The sequence below is a fragment of the Prenolepis imparis genome, unplaced genomic scaffold, assembly GCF_030444845.1.
Source record: "Prenolepis imparis isolate NDT839.2.m4 unplaced genomic scaffold, iyPreImpa1.0 SCAF_7, whole genome shotgun sequence".
NCBI classification, from domain to species: domain Eukaryota; kingdom Metazoa; phylum Arthropoda; class Insecta; order Hymenoptera; family Formicidae; genus Prenolepis; species Prenolepis imparis.
This window is the reverse complement of record NW_028141165.1, coordinates 14,421,557-14,438,370: the sequence shown is the minus strand read 5'-3', so window position 1 is coordinate 14,438,370 and position 16,814 is coordinate 14,421,557. Positions and strand designations below refer to the sequence as shown.

Genomic DNA, 16,814 nt, shown 5'->3' with positions numbered 1-16,814 from the left:
CATACCTATAATGTTTATCGACATCGCTTTCTGGACATTGAAGCGGAGGAAGACCATGATGACATTGAAAGGGTAAATTGGGTGGACGTAGACTGTTTTCAGTATTCTTCGCCATCAACAGAAAGGTCTCCAACGACGTAACGAAATGGTGCAGTTGAGGGGAGGTGATCTTTCCGCTCAATTTGCCCAATTGCACCTCAATCAACCACGCATACTCCAGTGTCTCCTGATCCAGGCTCCTTCCCTCGTTGCTGAACATAGCGTGTCCTCTAACTTGCAGCGCGCTCAGCATCAAATGTCCCTGATTCAGATGATGCTCCTTATTCGATCTCACCACGTTATCCGTGAGCAGAGCAATCGCGGGAGAGAGCAAAAGCTGTAGCTGGGTCTCCCTGTAGCTCTTCCTCATTTCGAATCCGAAGCGTTCCAGGATTATAATCGGACACGACGGATCGTCCTCGTTGCAATTCTTGATCAGATGCGCCTGAATGTCGTGCATAGTGACGCCAACTGTCACTTCCAGGGCTCTGTAATCCCTCGAATCGAACGGCTTGGATTTGATCTCCTCGTCTTCCATGGACACCTCGACGCTGCTGTTTTGCACATCCTTATCCTTGTTGCTTCTCTCCGCGTTGATCGGCGTCGAACTCGCCCTACTCTGTTGCATATCGGTGAACGTTTGATAATCCCCGAAGATGTTCTCCTTCAAGTGCATGAAGTTCTTCAGCAGCGATCCGTATAGGATCAATACGGACGGCCCGATTTCGAGTTCCACGCTGACTTTATCGGGCGTTATGGACTGCGGGTCGAACTTTTGCGCCCCGCTTCTCGCCCACTGCAAGCCCGGTGATTTCCTACACTTGGGAATTCGCATGGGGGACAAAAGGATCTCCTCCTTTTCCGGAGTCGTTATATTGGCTTGCGGTGTGGGACCTAGGGGTGGGCACAAGTGGTAAGTATAGTTGATGCTCAGGGCTACAATTGGTACGGACCAGCAATCCACCCAACCCGATTCCTTCTGACAAAAGTTCCTCCATTTCTTGCCTCTGTTTAACTCGTGCAGATGCTTGTGAGACCCGTCGCGCGTCATGATCTTCGCATTCTTGTCCAACGCCAGCAAGATAACACGATTGGTATTGACTTCTGGCAAGTAGAACGAGAGATCGACGCTTTCCCCCTGAATCCAGAAACGCAGTGGTATCGTAACAGGCAGGAAGTCCACGAACGGAAGATCGAACGACAGATCGAAACATTCCCCGCAGAAAGCGATATGCGCATTCTCCTGATTCTGGGACGAGCAGTCGATCCAATTGTACTCGTTGCAGGTCGTAATCAGTTCGAATTCCTTCAAGAGTAAATTAAATTTCCAGGTGTACGGGACAAAGTGTAGGATGTCGGGTCTCGCCTTGCTCGCCCAATCGTTGATCATATCTTGAAAGAAGTCCTTGTGCAAGTAGACTAAATTCGCGGTAGCTTTGCATCCAGTTAAATTCAGCGTCCACTCTTGATGATCGTTCCATTTGATGGGATAGTGACACTTCACTCCAAATTCCAAAGTCTCGCTCTCGACCAGACTCCGATACTGTAGACTAGTCGTGGCCTCCAGATGCAGAAGCTGACCGGTTAGCTTCGTCGTGTATCCGTCTTGTAATACTATCCACGGCATTGTAATTTCCAAGTACGAGCCTGGCCCTACGTTAACATGAACAGCGTTGGTCTCTCTATTTTTACTGAAAAGTATATCGATCGTCGCTTCATTCAGCGTCGACAATCTAATGTCGAACGACTGAACTTGTCTCTTATCCCCCGGTTTGGGTGATTTAGTAATTTTTAGCGGCTGATAATTATTGGGAAAGAAGAATTTGAATAGATGCTCCCGCTGCCTGTCGGCCCATGGACCGTAACTGAAATCGGTGCCCTTTCCACACTTGATGTCGATACCCCATATCGGTGGCATCGCCTCGACCATATCCCCATTTACCAGTTGTATCATTTCGGGATGTTCCGGTACGACGCCTGGCTCGTCCATGTAATAATAAACCTCCATATTGTTCGAACTTAAAACCACGAAACCCTCTCCCATATATCTGGGCGGATCGTCGATCATCCCGGTGTACTTTGGACTCGGGGCTAAAATAACTTTGAAATTCTCCGCCTTGCACTTGGTGAAGTGCATGAAATGATCGTGCCTAGATGCCGCCGGTTTTGTGGAATATACAAAATGCGCCTCCTCGACAGTTATGGATAGTGTAGTTGGTACCAAACGATTACCAAATACCAGTCTTCCCTAGAAAAATGCAAATAATATTTTTAAAAAGCTTCCTTCTCGTCAGAGATGTGCATTATTTGAAATAGATACATTTAAAATGGAAATACAAAATGTAAAATACCTATTTAAAATACATTTTTTCAAAAACTATTTTACATTTCCATTTAAATGGTTTTTATTTCAACATCTTTATTCATCGTTAATAGAGATGCAAAGAAGAATTCAAATTAAAGTAGAAAAAAAATGTTATGTTGTTACTAACCGTGCAAATGTCTAGTTTAATAACTGGTATCAGATCTCTCCAAGTACGTGCGATCACGTGAGCCTCCTTTTTTCTGATGTTATCTACGTGACGAGATACATCAATCGCATTGATTTGTGAATGACGAGTTTCATTGGCTGCATTATTTATAGATTCCCCGTCTCGATCATCCATATTTACATTGTGATCTTCCTCGTCAGGGAACATTTGCGACGAAAGACCAAAAGACTTTTCCAATTGTGTGTAAAGTTGACAGCGATTGTAGACATGTAACTCAAACCCGTTCAGCATAACCGACAATCGTGTATCAGAGTGTGAAAGATCTATAATTATAGAAAATTTTAATTATATTATTTTATTTTAAGATTTATCATATTAAATATTGGAGGAGAATGTTTTATACCTTCCGATACATCTTTAGGAATGTAGCTTCTCCACCATCTGAATATAAGCCAGCCATCCTGGATTCTAAAGCTATAATCCATTGTAATGTAATCAATGTCCCTGAACATTATTTTTCCACTTAATGCACTTAGTGTGAAGGAACCTGTAAAGTGAAAATAAAATAAATACTTTGATACAAATGATCCAACAACAATTGTGTCCTTACCAACTTTAATATATCCATCTCTAATAACAAATCGATTTAATAATTTTGTTAAAATATAACCAGCCACTCTGCTATTATAATAAGCGATATAAACAATCCAGAATATGGCGGATACTAATGAACACAGCAACCATATGAAGTTGCTGTCCATTTTAAGGTCATCCAGGATGACATGATCGGAATAATTCCAAAAGGCTGGTTCGATTCCAAAGAAAGATGAGACTGTAACATTGTATCCTTCGTTTTCCTCCATGATGGCGTTATTTCCCTCCGTCCGTTAAATTAGAAGTTGTTACTCATAATAATTTATGTATTCTCTCTAAAATAATAAAACAAGATTTGTCGCAAATGTGTTAATACATTATATATATATATATATATATACATATATATATATATATATATGTTAATTATATATTTATGTTCAATTATTAAGTTTTATATAATTATTAATACAATAAATTAAAAAAAAATAAAATTATTTGATTTATTAAATTTATTTTTATTGAAAATTTGTTATTATTATATATTTAATATACATTTTATCTCTTTATTTTGAATTTATCTAAATTATCAACATAATCTTTACATTTATAACAATTAATGTATAAAAAAATTTGATATTTTGTAATTAAAAGTTTGGCATATCGAACGTGCACGAAAAATTACGTATAAACGTATCTAATAAATAGCTTTGATAAATATATATTAAACAGCATACACTTATTTATTCATGCAATATCATACAAAGGCACAATCTAGAATTTTTTTATCTTTAAAAATAATTCGTCGCAATAGTAACAATCCTATCTCTGTGCAAGAAAATATCTAATGCAAACAGCACATTTTAATTCAATCGTTTACCTTTATTAATCACTCGGATATAAAGTGCACCGAAATGTTGACGTGCGAGATCTCTCTTTTTCATGTTTTTATGTTTATCATTCCAGCAAGCTCCGAAAAGATATCAGAAAACTGTCATCGATGAATAGTAAGGAATAGTGTGACACGCATAACCACTAACCACTGACATTGTATTCCATAGATATAATAGAAGATGTAGGTGGAGAGCCGGATTTTTTAATAGCGCCCTCATCTATATCGATATTTTCAATTCCTCCATTACCAACAATGTCACTAGACACACTGTGACGTGATTGGCTATCGAATGGAGAATTTTTTAAGTCCCCAGAATTTCTCTATTTAATAGCCAATCGTGTGACGTCAAGTGTCAGTGGTAACAGCTGATTCTGCTGTGACGTCATCTGTCATCTCTTCGACGCATGCGCACAGAGGCTTCCATAGCTCGCATGGGAGAAAATCCCATGAGAGTAAATTACAAGTTTTGTCTGTGTATATTTGTTGCTGGAAAGCATATAAAGAGTGTTTTACATCCTCTCATTTGAATATTTATATTGACTTTATAGCTGAAAAGGTTGTATATATGAAAGTTATAAAGATCTTAAATAATGAGATTAATTATTCCGTTGTATATTCCATTGTTTATATTAATGTTTATGTATAAATGTTTATATACTTTTAATTCTGTTGCAGATTTATTACAACACTTATATGTATACATACGTGATTTGCAATAAATTCTTAAAAACTGTCAGAATGATGCGCTTAGGCCTGATAGCTAGAAGCCCAATATTAATGGCCGTATTTCCATTTACTAATAATGATGATTTTGACAAGCCTGTGAATAGCGTGATAGAGCCACTGGATGATAAATTGGGTTGGGATAGAGTAAAAAAAGTATTTCGTACAAAGTATGTATCTACTGTATATTATCAAATTAACTATATATATATATACAGTTAACAATTGTTATAAATAATTTTATTTTACAGCCAAGATGGTTACTTATCGAAAGAATTGACGTCTATCATAAATATAACATTATCAGGTGGTGTGCTTGGTGTAGCCTTGGGCGGCATGGGTGCAACTAGGAATACTGTAGATAATTTTATCTCAAATAATGAAGCGACAAAGTTTATAAGTCACTTTGATGCAAAATGGCATCTTCAACAGGCAGTTACTACGAATTTTATAAGAAAGGGTGCAAGAATGGGAGCAAAACTTGGGCTTTTTTGTTTTATATTCAGGTAAGTACATCTCTGTAGTCTATATAAAATTTATAGGAAGATTTTACTATAAATTAAAGATATATTCTTTTTTTTTTACAGTTCTGTAGCAACATGTACAACGGCGTATCGAGGAAAATTAACGATAGACAATTATATGTTAGGCGGTTCTGTAACAGGATTACTATTTAAAATGAATTTAGGATTGCGAGCAGCGCTCGTTGGCATGGGACTTGGTGGTATATTAGGTGGAATATGTGGTGGCGTCTCAATTCTTATTCTTAAAATATCAGGAATAACTATAGATGAAGTACTAGAAGCACAACAACAATGGGTAAATTCAAGGGATGAGTAAGTACAAAAATATCACTTCTTTTGTAATTTAATTAAATTTAATTTTTTTCTATAAAGAAATTTTATAATATATAATTCAATTTTGTTACATATTTTATATAGAAATTATAAAACGTATCTGTTTGTATTATCATCTATTTATCATTATATCTCTGATATTAGTACTAATATTTCATATATTCGATAATCATAGGACTATGCATAAGAAGATAAAAGAATGCTTGAATACTGAATTACCAGAAGTGAAACAGCTATATGAAGAAAATCAAAAAGTTCGCTTGGCTCAACAAAGAGTGAATATTGAAGATCATAAAACATAAACTTATTATGTAAATAAATCTTGTACATATAGATATATGTGTCTTTATATTATATTCATCTATAAATCTTGTACATACATATTACGTATCTTTATTATTTATCTGTTAATAATTAGTCAAAATTTTGCAAGGCAAAATGATTTAAAATCATTCTTTAATAAACATACAAATTCTACAAATAATTTATCATAATAAGTGCAAAGTTCGATGAATTTTTTTATATCATGCAAGTAAAAATTTAAATAGAAATTAACAATAGAATAAATAATTTATATATTTTTTCAGTATATTTACAGAATAAGCCAAAATATAAATTGTGCTTAAAAATTAAAGGTTTGATGAATTTTTTTTATATGTAAAAATTAGAATAGAAATTAAACGATAGAATAAATAATTATATAGATATTTTTCAGTATATTTACAAAATAAGCCAAATATATTGTGCCTAAAAATTACATTTTTTTAACGTAATTAAAAAATATTAATACTTTTCATTGAAAATAAATGAAAAGATTTTATATGCACATTTCAATACAATGATGGATGTGCACAAGAAAGTATAATAGAAAAAAGACTACTGTGCTATTCTGCTTTTATCCTGATAATAAATTTCAAAATTTAATTTAATTATTTATTTAACTTCTTTGATCAGAAGATACTAACTCTTGAACCTTGGTTATACGCTTAGCACCTCTGTTCGGTGGACCCTTGGGTTTAGCAAATTTTGGCTGATGCAAACTAATTTTTGGATGCAACTCCTCTTGAAAAAATTCCTCGGTAAGTTCCTTTCCGTCAGTTATTTCAAGCTATATAATTTAATACACAATTTAATAAGAACAAGAAACAGTAACTACATATATAAAAGATTATATGCACATACGACATACACATATACACATTTTTGCAAATATATGTCCCAATTTGCAAAAAAAAAAAAAAAAAAAGCAATAAAAAATATTCATGACATTGCGTGTACATATAGAGATAGAAAAGTTTGTAAATTAATTTTGTAAATTAATTGAGGTGGCTATAGGTCATGTATGACAGGCCTATTCTGTAAATTCTGTAACAAACATGCTTTCAAATTTTAAAAGTAATCGCGTACCCATTTAAGGATCCATTTATCACGAAAAGAGTCTTTTCTTTGTTAATTGCAAATACATACGTACCTAAAATGGCCCTTAGCAAATTACATTGTATGTACCTGGTATAAATATACATAATACTGAACATGATATAAAGAGAAACACCAAATTGTAAGTTTAAATTGCATGATGCTTTATTTTATTTCCAGTATATTTGATATTGACAAGATATACAATTTCTTTGAATGAATCTATATAACCATAACTGAAGAAATATCAGAGTTAAAATAAAATTAAACAATTACAGAATAGGCCTGATATGATTACTTAATTAAAACATGCTAGATAACACTGTGCGTCATGATCTTGTAAAATAGAACACTGTAACTAAATTTTTTTTTTTTTTTTTAGCATAATACAAGAATTAACTTAACTACATCTATAGCAAATATGTGAGTCAAATATCATTTTATTTCCTCTTCCAGCTTTATAGATAAACTGTTGTAAATAGAATCCTCCATAACTTTTATAATTTATAAATTTCTTTAAAATCATAAGACACATTATTTATTTAAACAATATAAGAAACATAACTGTGCATGGAAGAGAAAAAATTACAAGAATTTAACTCACAAATAATCTTCACAGCGCAAGAGTAGACCTACCAATTTCTCACTTCTTTCTATTTTAGACTAAAATATTTTAAGTTTTTATAAAAAGCTACAGGTATTTTTAAAAAATACAGATTACGAAAAATAGAATGCCTCTTGTATATTTTGTTGCTGGTTATCGAATTTTAGTCCTATCTGCTGTAAATTGCATAAATGCACTTAAAAATGTTTCAGAAAATTCTCTTTGAAAATATAGAGATGTATTTAAAAATAATAAATACATGAAATATAAGGATTTTTGGTATAATGTAACTTTTTCAAGAATAAAAGAATAATTTTAAATTGATCTTACAAGACAGTAAATTTATGTAAATGTTTAACAGCTGATAGGACCCGCCTCAAATCAGTCTTATTTCATACGTATTTGTAGAATCTAATATTTTTGTAGCATTTACAATATATGTAGAACATGATATAAAATTTTATATGTAGAATAACTAGAGTGTTATTATTATTTTATAGCTGAAATATATATATATATATATTTCATAATGTGCAAAAAAAATATATTCATGTTAATATCGTGCTCGCGTATTTATCACTGTCCACTACATTATCATCAAATACGTTTCATAGAGAAGTTAGGTGAATGGCTTTAGCTCTTTCTCTATCTCTTCTTCTATCTTTTTATCTCTATCTAGAGCAAATATGGAATTTTTCCTAACTCTCTGTCCGTCACATATTATATGCAAATTACTACGTATCAATATTAAAAATATTGCATTACTAAATCTTATATATATATATATGACTATTTGAATGAGCTTAAAAGCCAAGCCTTCAAATTCCACTTAAAGAATACTTAAAAGAGGATACATATCACTTTTTATAAGGAACTAATTATAGGAACTAACTATAGGAACTAATTCGGGACTCAATATAATGGAATTTTATATATTTTTTTGAAGTGTGCGTGCGTGTGTGTGCGTGTTTGTGTGTGTGTGTGTGTGTGTGTGTGTGTGTGTGTGTGTGTGTGTGTGTGTGTGTGTGTGTGTACACAAATACAAGGTGTTCTATTAAATATAGGAATTACATATATGTATAAAATATATATAAAATAAAAAATGGGGAAACTATATAAATAGAATGTTGTTACACATTCTCTATATATAATTAAATTAAATTCACATTTCATTTATCACATACATAGTGTTTATATGTCTAATAAAATCCAAAATATAAAATCCAAAAAAATGAGGCTTAGCTTTTAATGTCAAACAAAGTGGATTTCACTCTATTTCAGCACAATATTTCATATAAAACAAAAATTTCATAGAGTATGTCTTTAAAATATAATACGAAATATATATGGAGTTGTATTATATCTCACATTAAGTTATTTGTAGATATAATGGCGTTTCACAACAGAGAGCCTTTCATATGCGTGACATTTTTGCCTTTATAATTTAGAAAAATACATTATTTAGTTTATTCTGTTTTCATTAAATAGATATTTACGTTTTACTTTGACACATAAATTAATTCTAAATGTTGATTAACAACATTGAGATTAATATTCTTTTCTATAATGCACGCTTTCTTTCTACTGCTTTTAAATTAATTTGCAACACATATATATTCATATATACATATATATATATATATATATATATATATATATATATGTATATATAATTGCAAATGTATTTGTTCTAGTATTTGGAACCATTGGAAATCCATTATTTTACTTCAAATGAGCCATCAATGATGTCATAATATTATACTACTATTCTATTCATGGATAAAAAAATATTTGACGCGCAAAACATCACAAACATTTTCAATTAGCGGAAGCAATAAGACAGAGACAAATACTTTAGGCCAGTTTTAGCTTAAAACACAAGATCGTTTCTGTTTTGATTTTTTCTCTGGTATGAATTGAGTAGGGGCACAAGGTGTTGATGGAGTTGCGGGAGTTATTGCAGCTGTGTCTTTTATGCTTGAAGGATCTTCTAACATATCTGTTAACTCTTCCCCACTATTTACTTCCAACTGGGATTGCATTTATATAATACAGAGATGGCAGTTATATATACATATGTTTACATGTGAAAAATATTTAAAATATCAAATAAGAAATAATAGATAATAGCAATATTGTTGATATTGTTGATGCAATAATGTTGCATGATTTAGAAAAGCAAGCGTTACATAGACCAAGGATATTTTAATTGTTGAAAATTATTATAAGCATGGCACATGATTTACATTTGAAGCGTTATATATATATATTATATAATATAAATATCCCCTTCCCAATCCCCGGTTAGCTCTAAAGATATATTTAATTAAGAAAAAGAGAGAGAATGTATTGATATATACAATATTATGATATATAAACACACACACTTCCTTAATTTAAATACAAAAATGGGATGAGACACACACATTTATGCATCCCATCCCATTTGTGTGTGTGTGTATATGTTATTCATATAAATTTCAGGTGACAACTTTGACAGTTCGATACGCATCGCGTTTAATGTCAATATCTTTGTGATCTAGATATTATTTTCGCAATAGATCAATTATAAATAAATCAAATTTAAGAATTAACTTCAATAATATTATATATAAAATTATATCAATATCGAGAATAGAAATGATTCTACAGAAATTTCTACTGTATACTGTATTATACCTGAGCATTCAAACTTTATCCAATCTAATTAATCAATTTTAACACCTCTCTCTCTTTCTTCCTAAATACTTTTTATTTAAAAACAATTATAGCTTCTACATTTTGATACAAGAATTTTCGTTTTCAAATGAACTCAGGAGTTTGCCATTAAGTAGTCACAAGAAGTTTGAAACATTCTCTCTCTCTCTCTCTCTCTCTATTTCTGTCTCTCTGTGTGTGTATGTGTGCATTTTTGAAATAATAAGGTTTAAAAGTTTGATTAATATCAAAATTCACGAAAAATTATATACATATCTTATGACATAGCATAGAACTATGTGTGTATCATACATATACACATAGTTCCACATCATAAAACACATACACACATATATAACAACATACATCATCATACATATATATATATAATTTTTTATGATTTTTATATCAAAGTTTTAAACTTTTTATCATTTCAAAAATATATCTATTTAATTGCAATATTATCTTCAAACTTAAACTAGTAATATTGATAAAGAAATATATATATATATATATATATATATATATATATATAAAAATGAGACAGAATAGAAATATATAAAATATACTTGTGTAAAAATGATTAAGAATAAAAATAAGATAATAAAATAATAAAAATAAATTATTAAGAGATTAAATATATACTAACCTTTTTTGCTATAGTAACTCCTAGAGACTGGATAAGATCAAGAAGAGGTGCTTTGCATGATGAATATAACATTCTCTCTTTAATACTGCAACTATATCCCGGCATGCTATATATAAAAACTAAAAAAGAAAAAAGAAAAATGTTAAAATTACTTGTACTATATCGGTGTGTATAAAGCTACTAGATTATTTATCATTAAATTTACCTATGCTTTCCGTGTAATCTCCTTCATGAGTATGTTTAAAATTATAAAGATGATATCTAGCGACATCGGATGGAATTTTAGTAGGTAATTTATCTAAAGAAATATCACAAGCCATTACTAAATGTATCTTTTCTTCATCCAATTCAATTTTTAACTGAACATATTCATGAATTCCCTTTTCAAGTTCTACAATAGCCTGTTTGGCTTTATCCGATACTGGAAATGCTACACCACTCAATGTCTGATGTCTTGTTTCTACGCTGTAATCTGTAGTTGCAGTAGTCTTTTTCAATTCAGCCAATTCCTCCTCCGCTATTGTCAACGGCACAGGCACCGTATCATTTCTTTTATACTTATGGTAACCATCCAGCGTAATATCTTCTGGAACGGTGCTGTGCAGTTCTTCCTTTATCGAAGACGTGCCAAATTCTTGCTTCAGCGTAGCTTTAGTAGATGCATAAAGCATTTTTTGTCTCACTGGTGCGGTATCTGGAGACCAAGAGATAAATAACCAATCGTAGCCAGAATCCGGCGACTTTGTATCCATTCTATAAAGAATATAAGCCGGCTGATTCTCCTCAATTAATGGCTTGATCATTTTATCATAATCGTCTTGCCACTTGTTTATTGGCTTAGAACTAGATACCGGAGTTAATTGTTCTGGAAAGGAAAAAATAAATAAATATCAAAAAAATATTACATGTACTTTTTAATTTCCAAATCTTAAACTGCAAAATTTTTAAGTAAAATATTATAGTAGAAAAAAATTCTGCTATTATAAAATTATAATAGAAATGCAAATTTGCATAATTCAACGAAACTTACCATTTTCTATCGAAATCTTTAGTACTCGTATTTTTCCGTCACGGCATTTCGTGAACAATTTCTTTAATGCATCATTGGCTAAAACAAATCAATCTTATCACAACGATTGTTAACGATGACACTTAAAATTATAAAATATCTTTATACAGACGCTTTATTGCAATTAATCTTTGCCATAGAGAGAGGGAGAGAGATACATTATGTATAATAAAAAGCGTATAATATAATCACCTTTAATTCCTGTCTGATGTGACATTTTGCGAGACAAGTTGCTTCGTTGCTGTATTAAATATACGTCGATAATTTCCGAGAAATATTTTTTTCTATCTGTGCCAAAGTTTTCGAGAAGAAAGTATCACTAAAATTCTTTCCTAAATTAAAACTAGAGACTTTCACAAGAAAGGAAAGAGGAAAGTATTTCATTTGTCCATAGATCACAGTTTAACTAGTTGTACGAGCTGCAATTTGCGAATCACATGACATATCGCCATATCCTTAGTTGGACAAAGCGCGAAATTTCAAAATGTAAATAAATCGTTCAATTAGAAATATTAAAAATAAAATATTAATATTTTAAAATTAAATATATATATAGATTAAACATATAAAATTAAATATATATTAGAAATGATAGAATAAATATTTTAAAGATTTATTTATAATTATTTGCTTTATTATTTACAAAATATATAATAAATAAATTATAAATAAATAAAATTAAACATATTAATAATAATAAAAATATTAATAAATAAAATTAAATATATGAAACATATATAAAATTAAACATATATTAAAAATAAAAGAATAAATATTTTAAAGATTTATTTATAATTATTTACCTTAAATAAAATTATAAATAAATAAAATTAAACATATTAATAATAATAAAAATATTAATAAATAAAATTATAAATAAATAAAATTAAACATATTAATAATAATAAAAATATTAATAAATAAAATTATAAATAAATAAAATTAAACATAATAATAATAAAAATATTAATAAATAAAATTAAACATATAAAACATATATATAAAATTAAACATATATTAAAAATAAAAGAATGAATATTTTAAAGATTTATTTATAATTATTTACTTAATTATTTATAAAATATATTATAGATAAAATTATAAAAAAAACATACTTCAAAAAAATAAATATTTATTCCTGTTCCTAATTTCCTCTGCTTCTTGTGCGCAGGGCCTACTTCGTCTGCTGCGCATGCCGTTATTGCGCATGCGTGGAATTTGTTTCTCGACCTGCGAAACGTCAGATCAGACGTAGCCCGACGGCGGATACAGTGAGATCTAAACGTCGAGAGGTTTAAGCGGTCGTATTTTGAAGGAGTTTCCTCATTTTAATCTCTTCCAACTTTGGAGCTGGATCTGATCGCACGAAACAATTCAGCATGTTGGCCCTTATTAATCGGATCTTGGACTGGTTCAAGTCTCTCTTCTGGAAGGAAGAGATGGAACTCACTCTCGTCGGTCTGCAGTACAGTGGGAAAACTACTTTCGTGAATGTCATAGCGGTACGTGAGTCATTCCGTTCTATTTATCATGTCGCATTCCCATTCGGTTGCCAAAATACCAGGAATGTTTGTTTATACTCGACATCGATATGAAATTCGTGAAAATTAGGCAAACTCGAAAAGTCAATATATCTTGGGGGTTATATTCGATAATCCGTTCGGAATAACTCTCTTCGTCTCTCTGATAATGTAAATCGTCTTCGCATACGCCCTGTGATTTAACGCTACGTTCGAAATCGCACGATCGACTGTAATAATTATTCGATTTAATTGCTGCTTATTTTTCTTGCATTGTGTTCTTTTTTTTGTTTTACTTTTTTCTGCAATGATAAAATATATATATATAACAACATATATATGTAAATAATTTTGATTAAAGTTGGTCCTTTTCTATCTTATTATGATTTTATATTGCGTATAATTAATTTTGTCTACATATCGATAAATTAAAAAATTAATTAATTTGCAAAACTTGAGTATTTGAATAATTTTGTTATGTCAAAAGTATAAAAATTATTGTAAACATTATATTGTATTATTAGAATCAATAATAATTATATATATATATATATATGTGTTGTTTTCAAATTGAACAACAAATCAAAATAATTCTCTTTTATATATTTAGTCAGGACAATTTAGCGAAGATATGATACCGACTGTAGGCTTTAATATGCGTAAAATAACCAAAGGCAATGTCACTATAAAAGTGTGGGACATTGGTGGTCAACCAAGGTTTAGATCCATGTGGGAAAGATATTGCAGAGGAGTAAACGCCATAGTTTATATGGTGGATGCAGCTGATTCAGAGAAAATCGAGGCAAGCCGTAATGAATTGCACAATTTATTGGATAAACCACAATTGTCTGGGATACCAGTATTGGTTTTGGGCAATAAAAGGGATCTACCTCATGCGCTGGATGAGAATGGACTCATAGAAAGAATGTAAGTTGCGTATTACAATTTAACTATAATGTAATATTCTACAAGTACATGGATATATATTTATGTACATATACATATATATATATGACGACACATATGTTTTAGGAATCTATCTGCGATTCAAGATCGCGAGATTTGTTGCTACAGTATTTCGTGTAAAGAAAAAGACAATATTGATATTACGTTACAGTGGCTCATAGCGCATTCAAAAAGTGGAGTTCGCTAATATTCTTAAAAATATCCTATTATTTGTTAGTATCGTGACGAATCTTTGATACTGATAATAGTATTGGGATCAAATTGTAAAATGAGCGTATTGGGCAAGTTTTGTTCAAATGTGTCATTATTGTAGAAAACTATTTGAGCTTTAGCTGATCTAAGTTGTGGATGGTGCAAATACCATAAAATATTAACAAAAGAAAAAACCAAAAAAAAAAAAAAGAAAAAAAAAATCGTGCTTATATGCCAAGAAATATGCTCGTGTGATTTATATCATAAGGCACTCACTTCCCACGAGCACATTAGTAATAAGGGACAATTTTTTATATTTTCGTTCCTAGGTAAGTCCGAGAATATATATATATATATATATATATATATATATATACATATATATATATATATATTTATATATATTCCAATATTTAATACAGTTAAATCTAATTAGTATTTCTGTATTTTCTATGATTGCTATTGTAAAGCTGAAATAATATCAACATAATTGTAATTAATTATTGTGATATTATAGTCTGTAGATGTCGATATTCTGATTTCTCTCTTGTACTCTCAAAAGATACCAAGCACTTCATGTATAAATTAGAGAAATGGTAGCTATTATATGAAATGCAATGCGCAAAGATATCACTATTGATTATTATAAAACTCTAATACACCTCAAAAAACTTTAATAACAAATAAAAACAACATTACTAGTATTGCAAACATTACTTTTGTTCTTTTCTACTTTAAGAGAATGATAATCCTAAGTCCATACTATATTCTGCATAACTTATGCAAAATTATTTGTAGTAAATTTTACAATAGAATTATTTGTCAAATATATTTCACAAAACAATATAGGGTAGAGAATATGTAAGTGAAGAGAAAGAATATAGTGATATGAAATAATGTATGGCTCACAAGAACCTAGGATTGAGTCCCGATAGGATCATTATTATCTTTCTGCTCGAGAAAAGCTTACAATAGAAGATACTAAAAAGATGATTTAATAATGCTATTAAAAAAATTAAAAAGAAAAGGAAAAAGGAGAAACAACTCAAAAGACAGAAAGCATTGGAAGTAGCTCTGCTGTAAGATTATCTGAGAATTGATTGCATTTAATAGATAGCTTTTATTTACTTTGTCGAGATATCTAAAAAACATTTGCCTATTTTTTATTTATTCTATGATTTTTGGTATTCGTTTATATATCTATGAAGTGTCACAGGCACAGAAAATACACTTAACTTTCCGACAATTCAATTTTCTGATCCGGTTTAAATTGCTTAATATAATATGAGTCACTGTTTTCAAATAAATCAAGTCGATTTATTTCTTGTTTATAAAATTATGTCAATGAGAAGAGCCATTTTGTGTATTGTGTGCATTTTAATATTATATATTTATGCGATATTATATAGTCTAGATGTATAATTCATTTCAAAATATGCATTTTTTTTAAGAGACAGGAACAGTGAACTGTATACAAAAGGGGAAGGCTTTAAATCCAAATTGCTGAAACTTCAGCTATATTGAACTTCGTTTATATGGCGATACAATATTTCATTTTCTAGCGGTGTTCGTTACAGCCAACTTTTGTTATATTTATTAACTACACATGTGGACTCACTCTTAATAAAGTAGCCACACAATTATATTTATATATATATATGTATATATATAATTATATAATATATATAATACATATATATTAATATATATAATACATATATTAATTATATATATATACAATATATATATATATATATATAGATTCCTGTAAAAGATCCGTTAAATATATATTACACAAAAAAAACTCGCTTTTTTCGAGGTCTCGTCATGACGATTTACGGATGCATTGTAAAGATGGAAACGATCTCGTGTCTTCTATTTCATAATGCACATGTTATAATACAAAATTATGGATGGAATCATACTTTTCCATCTATCAAAGACAGAAAATATGCTCATATATACGTAAAATGATTTTTATGATCAAAATTCGAAGCTCAAGTATCATATAGTTCAATAGAATACACAAATGGATAAATTCATAAAATATTTTGGTGTGAGGAGGGGGGGGGGGGGGGAGAATGTTAGAAAAATAAATAAA

At 30.2% G+C, this 16,814-nt stretch overlaps 4 protein-coding genes across 13 annotated transcripts in view; 2 read left to right on the top strand and 2 right to left on the bottom strand.

Moving 5' to 3' along the window:
* Tweek (transmembrane protein KIAA1109 homolog tweek) overlaps nt 1-4,170 on the bottom strand; it is a 39,285-nt gene extending 35,115 nt beyond the window's left edge. For all 9 annotated transcript variants that reach the window (XM_083042704.1, XM_083042707.1, XM_083042712.1 and 6 more), the window contains exons 1-5: nt 4,006-4,170; nt 3,142-3,460; nt 2,935-3,078; nt 2,532-2,854; nt 6-2,287 (exon numbers count right to left, since the gene is read on the bottom strand). In XM_083042704.1, coding sequence (XP_082898830.1) covers nt 6-2,287; nt 2,532-2,854; nt 2,935-3,078; nt 3,142-3,394 — 3,002 coding nt within the window. In that variant the 5' untranslated portion in view covers nt 3,395-3,460; nt 4,006-4,170. The remainder of the gene's footprint in view (nt 1-5; nt 2,288-2,531; nt 2,855-2,934; nt 3,079-3,141; nt 3,461-4,005) is intronic.
* Nucleotides 4,171-4,421: 251 nt separating this feature from the next.
* 140up (RPII140-upstream gene protein) lies at nt 4,422-5,937 on the top strand. Its single transcript, XM_083042723.1, has 5 exons — nt 4,422-4,576; nt 4,696-4,913; nt 4,995-5,249; nt 5,331-5,579; nt 5,776-5,937. The coding sequence occupies exons 2-5, from the start codon at nt 4,714-4,716 to the stop codon at nt 5,900-5,902; spliced, it is 831 nt and encodes a 276-aa protein (XP_082898849.1). The 5' UTR covers nt 4,422-4,576; nt 4,696-4,713; the 3' UTR covers nt 5,903-5,937.
* Nucleotides 5,938-6,212: 275 nt separating this feature from the next.
* On the bottom strand, nt 6,213-12,419 carry Twf (twinfilin actin binding protein). 2 transcript variants are annotated; one of them, XM_083042721.1, is made up of 5 exons: nt 12,228-12,417; nt 11,997-12,074; nt 11,172-11,831; nt 10,967-11,085; nt 6,213-6,708 (listed from the first exon to the last, which is right to left on the bottom strand). In XM_083042721.1, exons 1-5 carry the CDS (start codon nt 12,250-12,252, stop codon nt 6,538-6,540), a joined length of 1,053 nt encoding a protein of 350 aa, XP_082898847.1. In that variant the 5' UTR covers nt 12,253-12,417; the 3' UTR covers nt 6,213-6,537. The 2 variants fall into 2 exon arrangements, with proteins under 2 accessions (XP_082898847.1, XP_082898848.1); XM_083042722.1 differs by lacking the exon at nt 6,213-6,708 and adding an exon at nt 8,581-9,650 and having other exon boundaries at nt 12,228-12,419.
* An 841-nt stretch (nt 12,420-13,260) lies between these two features.
* Nucleotides 13,261-15,341, top strand: Arl8 (ADP-ribosylation factor-like protein 8). The gene is made up of 3 exons (XM_083042918.1): nt 13,261-13,537; nt 14,166-14,482; nt 14,588-15,341. Exons 1-3 carry the CDS (start codon nt 13,415-13,417, stop codon nt 14,706-14,708), a joined length of 561 nt encoding a protein of 186 aa, XP_082899044.1. The 5' UTR covers nt 13,261-13,414; the 3' UTR covers nt 14,709-15,341.
* The last annotated feature ends 1,473 nt before the right edge of the window (nt 15,342-16,814 follow it).

Coding starts and splice junctions, on each gene's coding strand:
- Arl8 (XM_083042918.1), top strand. CDS start 13,415: ATGTTGGCCCTTATTAATCGGATCTTGGACTGGTTCAAGTCTCTCTTC. Junction 13,538..14,165: donor CTTTCGTGAATGTCATAGCG/GTACGTGAGTCA, acceptor TTATATATTTAG/TCAGGACAATTTAGCGAAGA. Junction 14,483..14,587: donor AATGGACTCATAGAAAGAAT/GTAAGTTGCGTA, acceptor CATATGTTTTAG/GAATCTATCTGCGATTCAAG.
- 140up (XM_083042723.1), top strand. CDS start 4,714: ATGTATACATACGTGATTTGCAATAAATTCTTAAAAACTGTCAGAATG. Junction 4,914..4,994: donor AAAAAAGTATTTCGTACAAA/GTATGTATCTAC, acceptor TTTATTTTACAG/CCAAGATGGTTACTTATCGA. Junction 5,250..5,330: donor CTTTTTTGTTTTATATTCAG/GTAAGTACATCT, acceptor TTTTTTTTACAG/TTCTGTAGCAACATGTACAA.
- Twf (XM_083042721.1), bottom strand. CDS start 12,252: ATGTCACATCAGACAGGAATTAAAG. Junction 12,075..12,227: donor ACATCAGACAGGAATTAAAG/GTGATTATATTA, acceptor GATTTGTTTTAG/CCAATGATGCATTAAAGAAA. Junction 6,709..10,966: donor GAGTTACTATAGCAAAAAAG/GTTAGTATATAT, acceptor TAAATTATATAG/CTTGAAATAACTGACGGAAA.